The 11,747-nt window shown below is 33.8% G+C and overlaps 1 protein-coding gene across 2 annotated transcripts in view; it reads left to right on the plus strand.

Moving 5' to 3' along the window:
* The window catches only part of klar (klarsicht), a 245,474-nt gene extending 235,822 nt beyond the window's left edge, over window positions 1–9,652 (plus strand). For both annotated transcript variants that reach the window (XM_090113547.1, XM_090113546.1), the window contains 6 exons: window positions 4,730–4,908; window positions 5,227–5,378; window positions 5,644–5,848; window positions 6,216–6,377; window positions 6,481–6,578; window positions 6,784–9,652. In XM_090113547.1, coding sequence (XP_089969673.1) covers window positions 4,730–4,908; window positions 5,227–5,378; window positions 5,644–5,848; window positions 6,216–6,377; window positions 6,481–6,578; window positions 6,784–7,018 — 1,031 coding nt within the window. In that variant the 3' untranslated portion in view covers window positions 7,019–9,652. The remainder of the gene's footprint in view (window positions 1–4,729; window positions 4,909–5,226; window positions 5,379–5,643; window positions 5,849–6,215; window positions 6,378–6,480; window positions 6,579–6,783) is intronic.
* The last annotated feature ends 2,095 nt before the right edge of the window (window positions 9,653–11,747 follow it).

Raw genomic sequence — 11,747 nt, forward strand, 5'->3', positions numbered from 1 at the left:
CCTGACTAAATCTTCACTTGCTTACTAATATTATTTAAATGCGAAAGTTTGTGAGGATGGATCTATGTGTATGGTATGTAGATATGTTTGCTACTCTTTCACGCAAATACTGCCGAACCGATTACAATTAAATTTAGCACGCATATTGAGGGTAACTTGGATTAACACATATGATAGGTTTTATCCCGGAAATCCCACGGGAACGAGAACTATGCGGGTTTTTCTTTGAACACGCGGGCGAATCAGCGGGCGGAAAGCTAGTTAACAATATCTTTCACACTTGATTTGTCATCGAATGTTTCGACAGCATAATCATTTGATATCTTTTCTCTCGTTGTTTTAATTAGTTGCGTAATACTAAATTGAGATAAGAGATGCATTTAATTTCGATTGATTAACAGCGTAATGCTCTGTGATATAATCAGTTATGTAAGTTATTATTACGATCACGTGGTTAGTTCCTGTTTCGTTTTGGTAAGCTATGTGCCTTACTGTTTCTTCATTCATTGAAAGTTAAAAGGAGCGCATGAATAGTAATTAGAATATTGACCTTTGGCAACTGTGAATTTTTTGCTGAATTTTAAATGCTTTGTTTGATTTTGACAAGTAATTGAAGAATATAGAGGATTTTGAATAAATTTTAGTAGGTAAAATAAATATCGTGACGAACGGCAGGAAAAATGTTTTTGCGCACTGTGGCGAAAATCTATGCGAAGTTTAATTTGAAATATGTGTTAAATGTATTTCTTGTAACATAAAATATACCGATTATAATGGTTTTGGTTTTCTTCATCTTTTTTTGTGTTTGCAATTTGGATTGATTTTACTAACCAATCTTTCTGGCACAGATGCAAATAATTTTATATTCACATTTTACATTTTATTTAAACTACGTTTTCTTCGAATCAATACTATCTTGATATGAAATAGCCTTTCAACGGGGTCACCTTCGTTTCGCTACAGTTTGTCAACCTGTGTCGCATCATATTTTGCAAATATCACGATAAAGTATAAGAAATCGTAAGACAAGATGCCAAAGTCACATTTTCGCTCAACATGTTTTCTGCTACTTGCAGTTCCATTGTAGTTTTCCGTCTATCACAATCTATTTGTAACCAAGCGTAGCAGTTTCAAGGCAATTGGCACCTAGATCGCTTGCAATAAGCGCTCGAGTCACTAACTATAAAATAGCAAAATTTTCGTCACGATTGGCGTGCTAAATTAAAATGAACCTTGCACGGTGGCAACAAGACTGGTTATTGAGGTTAATTCAGTAATTCAGTAGTGCAGTTTTAACCTTGCCGCCTCGTCGACTCCCGCGCATGATCGAGTTGACAGTGTCATAATGGATCGGAATCACTTCCCGCCTTATCCAGGTACTGTTTTTATGCCGTGTGAACATGATGTATATCTGTAAAATTGCTTTTGTGCCTCGAACTGTGAGTACCTTTTAAGCCTGGTAAGTCACATATCGTTTCGTTTTTCACGTTTATATTTTAAATATACGCTTCCATTAAATAAATATCCACCATTACGACACACCTTTTAAACATAAGTATCACGTTTTCCTATAAAATTTCTTTGCTTTCACTCCTTAACGTTGAGGATGTGTCGTAACTCGTAATCAAATGGAAAATACTTTACGCATTCACAGTTCACACCTCATAGATTTATTTACTAGCAAAATTATGATTGGATGGATTCTAGAAATAACACGTATAAAAATAGTAATCTTAATGTAAATATTCTAGATTATCTTAATTGCTAAGTTTCGCGAAGTTCCGTAATGACGTCACACAATTATAAATGATTTATGGTAGTTAAGTCAAAAGTGTTCATTGTAAAGTTACATAATGTCATTAGAATATCAGATATGGTACTGAGTTAATTATGTAATCAGGGTATAATTAGCATCGATGCAACTAGTCTTAAAGTCTCCTTTGAAATTTAAATTTTATCCTATTAAACTGTTGAATACGCTTGGATTAAAATGATACTTATGTATGGATTCGGACATCTATAGTGGCTTCTGAAGAGGCCTCGATATGATAAACACACGGAAAACAACACTTGACAAACTGATACGACGAAAGACAAATTTGCTTCCTGCGAAACGCAAATTGGTTCAGTATCGAAACCGGTACAGTTTATTGGTGCTCGAAATAATTTCGCGAAGACTAACGACCGTGTAGTTGGTATACAGTTTGGAAATTTCAATTAGTGTTAACGAACCCGTATCTCTGCCCAGGCGACTTTTTCGGTTAATCGATTACCTGCATACGTGGCGTATTTTCACGTGTCTCTGTACAACTAGCAATTTTGTAAAAGTTATTTTATATACGACTTTCTCTTTATCGAGTAGTTGTGTGGATCGTTATTTATTGCACCTTGTGATCTTGGTAATTGACCAAAATTATCGTTTTTCCACTCGGAAAGCTTTTGGTGTTACGTAATTTAAATTGAGATGTAATTTTAAATTAAGGCATTGCATAAGAACAAGTATGTTATTAGTTAGTTTATATTGGAATCTAAACATTAATGTTCACACCTGTATGTAGCTAATAATATTTAAACATAAATACGTAAGTTAAACTAAGATATAGATCAAGTAATGGCATTTGCATCTGGAGTTTGATACCATTTAAATACTCGACATTTTCGACTATTTAAGCCTGTAACAGTTACTATACCTAAATCTAATTCCTCTCAAATGCCGAGCGTAACGGGAGATTCCATAAATCCTCCAGATTATTGTTCAGACAAGTTCATGGACCCAATGACATTAACAGCTCTATTTTAAACACGATGCTCTGAATATCCAAGTTTTGCTATCCATTCTGATTTACGGACATTTACGACATCCTCAACTTTACGAATGTCTCGGTTTTGTTTTCTGAAAACACAATTTATGTCCCTACCGCTTTATAGATGTATTCCTTCCTGTAATGTCTTTTTAACTGTTTTTTTTTTAATTTAAGTGATTGTTGTAAGGTTTAATGGATACTCGTTATATCGGACCATTAAAGTTTTATTTCTAGAGAATGGCTTACTTTTCCTTCAAATGTTATCGAACGTTTCATTGATCTCAGGAACAGTGTCTTTGAAATATTCCATTGCAACAAGTGCAGTAACTGCAAATTTCGTCATAATTTTTTTTGCTGTTTTCAGAGCTTTCTACAATCTTTCAAATAATATCTGCATTAGCCGTTGAAAGCTTAACATTACGTAGTTCTTACGATGCTTTTTATTCTGCATCTGGCACTATAAGTAGTTACATGGTACACGGGTCGTGCATTACATTCCCCGAATGGTGTCAGTGGGTTAATATCAATGCAACTGCTGGTATCCTGCCAGTGTAATTTGGCGCAATCTATGATACATATAGCAATATTATAAGTTGGATTGTATCGGTCAAATGTTTTGCAATTACATAATGGCTTGTTTAACTAGTTATTACGTGATTATATCTAATTTCAAGGATTACTTGAGATATTTCTACATAGTATTTCTGCAACTGACAAGTTCTGAAATTACTATGTTTTGTAGACTATGGTCAGGCCTAGGTAAAACTTTATCAACATATTCTTCAACCAGAGATATTCCTATATCTACGATAGCAATAAATTCGTATTCTAATACGATTGTTAGGCAAATATCGTCCTCCTTTCTAGCTCCTTCGCCATATGCGGATATATGCTACAAAGACTGTGTGTTATGTTAATGCGTTTGCGCAGTCTATTTCTGTCCAGCCTTTGAACGTCGCCTTGAATGTGGCGAGTACTTATTTGTAGCTCAATAGAACATGGTATTCATGCGTTGTGATGATGCTCTTTGCGTGGAAATATGTACAGATATTATCATACTAGCTGCTCCGCGCGGTTTCACCCCCGTGGCTCCTCTCCTGTTGGTCGTAGTGTGATGATATAATATAGCATATAGCCTTTCTCGATAAATGAGCTATCTAACACCGAAAGAATTTTTCAAATCGGACCAGTAGTTCCTGAGATTAGCGCGTTCAAACAAACAAACAAACAAACAAACAAACAAACTCTTCAGCTTTATAATATTATATAGTATAGATTTAGATTATAGTAAGATGCTAGGAAAGTCTATGCTGCTGTCTTTTAAATAATTACTTTATAGGCATAATTTAAGTTTGCCTGGAACCCACGTTTCATAAGCCCATAGACTTTTATGCATGATTTCGTGAAAAAACAAATATTCTACATTACAATTTAATCTTTAAATACAGTAGGAAATTAATTGCTGTATTTTTTATCAATTGACGAGTTTGACCTGAAACCTATTATACCATGCCACCTTCGGTTTATCAATTTGCTAAAAATTTACATTGTTATCGCGACCCGAATAAATGGAATTAAATTTCCTTAAATTCTATAATTTTATAATGTTTTATTGAAAAGATGTTTATATTCCTATGTATTATTTACTTCATTCATCTCTCCATAAGTTCTTCGATTAGTAAGTTTTTAATATACACTACAGATCTTTTTTTTTGTAGGTATATCTATTATATCCTTACATGTATAGTCTTATTACATCAACGTTATTTTCGCAAACTTAGAGGTACTCAGAATTATTTAAAAATCCTACATAAATTAAGCTGGTATGTCTGCCTGATTCAACCATCCAAGATGTCTGATTTACTCCATAATTTTAACGAGATTTTGTCATAATTTCTAATAATATAATGGTGTGTCCACACTAGCGGTGTCGGCGCGATGGTCAGCGCTCCGCGCGGCGGCTATACGTCGGGGCGGTGCGCGGCGGCTGCGTCGCGAGATCGCGTCGCTGCGGGAGACGCTCGACGAGCTGTGCGAGCACGGGGACTGTGCACCGCAACCGCACACTAGAGCGCAGCTGCACAGACGGATTGAGGAGTTGAAGGTATTGTACTTGTAACTTTATCATTTATGCTGTACGAGATGTAGACGTAATCAATTTTATTTAAGAAAATATTAGTGGCTGAGACACGTTAAACTAAATAAGTGCTCACACTTCTACAAAATCATTTCTGTTAAATAAATGACATGACACATACAATAAAGTGAAAAATACCATTTTGAACTAAAATGTGGTATAAATAGTTCCTTGCTATTTCCCATTAAAAAGGGTAATATAATGCTTATTGCTTATGATAGAAAACCTATTAAATATTTTATAATTAGTTTATATTCTATCCTAACCCATAATTTTTGATTACAGGACCGCCTGTCACGTCTGTTAGAATGCAAAGTTTCGATGCTGAAACTGACCGTCTCCGTTCGTCGCGCGCTCGGCGAAATGGAGACAGATGAGAGCGGACTGACTGCGGACCTGACGGCTCTGCTAGCCGCTTGGGACGACGCACATCAACGGTTCGTACAAACTATAACACAATGTTTTTATTAATGTGTGAATTAGAAATTCTAGAGAGTTCTGCAACTATGATATATGACAATGGACTCTGATTAATTCACACAGAACTCTAATGTTTCGTGACTAATACAATTAGGGATATTAATTACAGCTCATTTATCTCAGACTTCATTATATTCTATTCCATGTTTGTAGTGCTTTTACAATTCAAATATGAAGATAATTTGTGTATGAATGTTATCTTTATTGTTTTATTGTGTACAGCACATCTAATGAGCTTCTCTCGCTCGAAAAGGCAGTTAGTGCCTGGGCAGAATGGGAGAATGCACTGCGTGAATTGCAAGGAGCATTGCGTGGTGATATAGCGACGCTACAAGCGTTGCGTGAAAAAGGATCTAAGATAGATGACCAAAGCGAAGTTGCTGTCCAAATACGACAGCTGGCTGCTTCTTTGGTTGATAAGAAAAAGGTTTGTGTTCTGAATCTTGCGGATTGTGATGTAAATTGCGAAATTGATGGCAAAGAGTATTATTATACCATGTAGTAATTAAATAAATCGAGTTCTACTACCTATTCTAATACTAATAATTATTAACGAGTACTTGAAATTTTGTATTGTGAAATCAGTGTTAGCATTTTGATAAATTGCTCAAGATTCGATCTTTAGCACCTATAATCTTGAGTGTCCATTTCAAGAGTGCTAATTATTACAATAACTACCACAAATCTTGATTGTCCTCGTCAAGTATTTAATTTTCAATGATCATCTTAAGTAGGTATTAATAATAAATAACAATCTAGATTTTAATATTAATTAATGAATTATCTATTTCCAGGGCGGTTCAACATGCGACTCGCTATCTGACTCCGGTATATCGGACGGCGACAGTGAGAACGCGGGCGGTCGCGCGAGACGTTTGAGCGCGCTGCGGGAACTCGCCAAGCGCTTGCAGGCCGCGCTCGCACCGAACTCGCCCGCGCATAGAGCTATCGCGAAGGTGTGTAAATACGGTTATTTTACAATTAAAAAAAGAATTTTTTTGGGAAAAAAATAATTAATGTTTTGGCATTTTGTTAACATAATTAATATTTTTGTTATAGCGTATGGAGCAAACAGAGAATGAAGTGAAGATATTGCAAGAGTCGTGTCGTGCTCTTGTGGAACAAAGCATTCCTGATCTGAAAATCGATGACGATACGTAAGTATCTTTTAATCATATTGTGGAGTAAATATAAAGATGTTTAATATATATTTTCAAATCTTATAAGACAATTGTTAAGTGTATATTAACATTTTAGTATAATATCACTAATCCTATAAAAAACAAAATTTGTTCTGAATATCTATCATATTGTATAAATAACACGTGTATACTATAAATAGACATTATCTTCTTTCACCAGGGACCATGCAATAGTAGCAACCAGCAAAACCGGTTCAGGAGACCCCGACTACAACCCACGTAGCGGATGGGTTTGGCGTGTTCTCCGCTCATCGATCCCCATACAACTCTGCCTCGTGGCGTTGCTCTTAGCAGCGTGGCTCGTAGAACGGCCGAAATGTTGTGACGCGCTGAACTCACTTGCGCAAACGCTAACGCCGCAACTGCGTTACGTCAGGGGACCGCCGCCAGTGTGAACGCGCCTTTACTCTCGAAGGTTTGACAGCTGTCACTGTGACGTGTCACGCGTGACGTCATCAACGGCGTCCATAGAATAGCGCGAATTAGACGTTGTCATTCACGGGAAATTCTTGTTCGAATTGAGGAACGTTTTGAATTTAGATTCTATTTTCGAACTGTTTTGCGTACACGTGGGTGTGTAATGAAATTTGTTATCTGTAAACGTTTTTGTTTGCAGTCATTTGATTATGGAAATTCTATAGAGGAGAATGCGTAGTGGAAACTACTGCTAATTTGAAAGTCTAGTATGGAATGGAGAATAAAGAGAGCATTTACGAAGCTCACAAGACATTTTATAATATAAATATACAAACTTCAAACCATATAATTGGTTGAAAAGGTTGTGATTTGAAACATCCAACTAGTGTTGTGTTATTTTAATTTTTTATGTCTGTGTGAATGTTGGGTTTGGTAGAAGTTGCATGTTTAATCGATAATAATAATCAATTTGCCAAATTCCAAGAATAGATGCGAGTTTGATGAGGTATAAATGTTATGTTTAGTGACTAACAAGAAGTACATTAAGTATTCTTTTATTTATGTTGACGTGTGAACGCAGCCTTAACTATATTTTTACTACTGTAACGGTTTGCGTGGAAACGAAATAAAAATATTGCTCACAGCAAAAAAAAATGTCAAATAAACGAAAGTGTTCCAAAAAATAATATCATCTGTATCAGATGAAGTTCAAAGTAGGTACTTTAGTAATAATTTACTAACAACAAGTTTGTATGTAAGCCTATTGTAGTACAATTACTTAATTTTTGTCGTGTGTGGAATGCGCTATGTGTGTATCTTGTTACATATCTATAGAGATGCTATTCATTAACTTGCAATAAAAGTAGAGTTTTAGTGGAATTATTACTCTATATTTTAAATGTTAAGTCTGTTCGGCGAGTTATAAACTTATTTAAGTCACCTTGGCCTTGCATTTAATAAAAAGTGCAAGTATTATATAATCTTACTATAAACCTACGTAAGATACTAAATAATAAAAACATTACATATATCAAAACGTATATAATATTTATCAAAATCTCACCGAACAGACATATACAAATGTATTACATAATGTAATACAGTGGCCTTAATGAAATTTAACTTAGAAGACTGAATAAATAAATATCAATTTAACGCTAAAATATTATGTATAATTTTTTAGATTGTCTGTTTAGTAATAACATCATGTATCTGATATTTTATTTGACGTATAGTTTGAGATTTTGCTCGTTTAAAGAGTTTTACAGCTAGTAGGAAAACAATTAATTTGTTAGCAAGCTAATAAAGTTCAGATAAAGTGGATCAACTGGCTTTAATAGTCTGCTAGCTTTTAATATTTTATCATATTTTTATTTTTTAAATAACGTATTACAACTGCTAGGCTATGTACTATTATGTACTATCCTATGTACTATTATGTATATCTACTATTATGTATTATGTAATATCGCAAACTATAGGCCAAATGAGAAATCACCTTTATATTTTATCTATACCGTAATTTCATCTGTGTTTGATTTTATGAAACAAACAATTATTGATTCTTTATCTATTATTTTATTATTATTTGATTGATTTAATATTTATTGTATTGAATGTTGGGTGTAACAAAATTTATAATTTGTTGATTTTTATATGTATGAAAATATAATATTTTTATGAATTATTTTACCATTTTGCCGATAGGTGTTGAATATTCCTGTTGTTAAACATGAGGTTTTTCATTTGAAATTGATAATATTGTCTTGTGTATTTCTTCACAACGCTAAAATATATACTTACCGGATATGTATGATTTGTATTATCAAAAACAGTAATAATTATAATTTATTATTTAAGATGATACTTACCTACTAATCATATCAGATAGATGATTTTTACAATGACTATATCCCTTTGTTAATGTAAATTTAAATAGTAATTAGTAATTACTATGTCGTAATTATTATTAAAATAATTTTCAATTTCAATTTTCAAGTGTGCTTCAATTATAGGCAATTTAAAAATAATTATATGTCAACATACAGCAAGGATACTATATTCTAAAAAAAAAACATATTACTTGTAAAACTTAATAAGAAGAAAGTTTATATTCTACAAAGTTATTATCTATTTACAATATTAAATGAAGTTCATGATTTTTATCACGGAATATTCACCTATTGTAAGTCATGCTTGATGTTTGAGTGTGTAGCGCATTCTAGTTGTGAATGAATAAATTAGTTATAAGAATATCTCTGTAGTGATATAAAAGTCAACTTTTACTAACGTTAAGAGAAAACGTTTTATTTATGAACTATTAAAACAATTACAACCGCCAGTATTTCTAAAGAGAATAAATCCACTTAAATAAATCACTGCAGAGAAAGTTAATAATTAATTAAATGTTAATCACTTAGGCGGTAATGCCGACATAGTGTGTCATATTTCTATAAGCTTTTGTATTTTAATTTTGACTAAGCTTAGGGTGTATGGACATGCTATAATGTGCATTTAATTTTTTTAGCAATGGAATAGAAACATCTTTAGGTGTTTGGATAACATCATGTTGGCTTTTTGGAATGATAAATAAACATTGGTTTTCAATTTTATTCATGCCTTTTATTTGAAACCCTTTTTTAATTACTGCCCTTTTTAGTCAGACATTAGTCAACTGATTTAAAAAATTATGAAAATAACTTTCACATGGGTACATACTACCCGTTCGCTTCGAGTTGGCCGCTCCCACCCTTCCCGCTTCACCGCACCGCACTCCTAGACAGACCCTGTTAGTACCGTCAGTAACGCAATCACGTGCGCCCGTTCGTCACTAATATCGCTCCCGTTGTTTTTGGTTATGTTATTTGATCGTTTTGTTAAGTTTATTATTGTTAAGTTTTATAGGTATATTGCACGCCTCATAAGCGAAGCGTTGAGGTGGGTACTACTGTCACTTCGCGCAAAACATCTGATTTTTCAAACTTAAAATGTCTTTATGTATCATACATTGCACTTGTAAGATAATACGTACACACACATATTAAGAAAAAACACTATTTTTAACGTTCATGATATTTTTGATGTCATTTTTGTTATTTAAACTAGTTAAAAAACAGTTTAAAAAAGTTCTGTCCTGGACGTCCGTGTGTCTGTATGTGCGGATCCTTTTTCTTGTTAACACGATAGCGACCGAAATACTTTACTAATCGAGTCTTTTTTTTCTCTTACGCTTGAGTATGCTCAGGAATAGAACCCTTTCATTTTTCAGGGTCTGATTCGATGTGGTTTAATTGTTATTAAATAAACAAAAATAATAATTAATAAATATTTATTAAAAAAAATTATGAGGCGTGCACTTTTGGATTTTCCAAATTATTTTTTTACTGCTATTAGCGAGGAAATCGCTGAAGTAAGTAATTATACAAACTGTTTTTGTTATTTTATTTTTCGGAGTGTTATTATTTTTTTGTCAACGGTACCAGTCGATGAGCCTGTGACATCATTTTGTAACGGTCATCGACGGCCAACTCGAAGCTAACGGGTAGTAGGTACTTAATTTAGAGATATCCTAAATCGTGAATTAGGAATAAATTGTTTACCTACTGTTCAGTGTGATTGAAAAAATTTAAGTAGGTACATAAATTGATTTGAGAGAAAAATGTTTATTCCGTCTCCACATCATACTTTTAAAATGGTATTGATATCAAACAACGATATCAAACGTAAGCAAATAAAAACATAACAGATGAAATTTGACTAGTCTTAGATACAGTTACAATTATTAAGCTGAAGATTTTCATTGCTTAATCGCGCTCATTTCAGAAACCACGGGTTTGATTTGTAAAATTAGATCAGTGTCAGATAGTCCATTTACCGAGGAAGGCTATATTAACAAAGCGGGTAAAACTGCGGAGCACAGTTATTAAAGGTGGGGTGAGGTCTGTGGGTGAGGTCATGGTTCATGTAGGGCAATTTGACAGGTCATGAATTGAAACTTGAAAGTTGTAACCTACTGGCTACCCCTGTGGCATATATCCTGTGAAAATATGGATAAATTAGGAATAATTGAATAGAAATTCTTAAAAATTCTGTATAGACACGTTCACGCGATCATTACAATCACAGATTACAATGGACAGGACTATGGGCGTTGACACAGGCGTTGAATATTAATTGATAAAAAAATATAGGTATAGGTACATAGTGTATTACCCAACAGAAATAATTATGCTAATTTTAAAGGGGTGACAGACGTACGAGTAAGTACGCGAACTTGTGGCTCGACGACCTTTTTTGCTCGTGTGTCACCCCAAGTACGCGTACTTAAAAACCGTCGAGTAAGTTCGTTGACGATCCAACATGTTTGAAATTTTACTCGTAGCCCGCCTTCGCTCGCACGTCTGTCACCGCCGCGAGCCGCGAGACTAGCCTGTCTAGCTATAATAGGTGTTACTAAGTGCAAAAGTTCAATTAATTTCGTCTTCTTCTTTTAGTTTTATGAAAATAATTTAATATAATTAATATGAATGAATATATGAATATAATATAATTGAATATTGGCGAAGGTATCTTTGAATCATGCCAAGGAAGTTTCACTCCTGACGCGTGGGCTCGGCGCACACGCTCTTTTTTTGTAAAGTACCCTCAAAATATAATAGTAAAAACGAAAATATATCCTTCAATTTTTGAACATTTATTTTGTTAGAA

The sequence above is a fragment of the Colias eurytheme genome, chromosome 20 (genome assembly GCF_061535395.1).
Source record: "Colias eurytheme isolate Ceu_HAF_F1 chromosome 20, ilColEury1 Martin Lab GWU primary, whole genome shotgun sequence".
Taxonomy (NCBI): domain Eukaryota; kingdom Metazoa; phylum Arthropoda; class Insecta; order Lepidoptera; family Pieridae; genus Colias; species Colias eurytheme.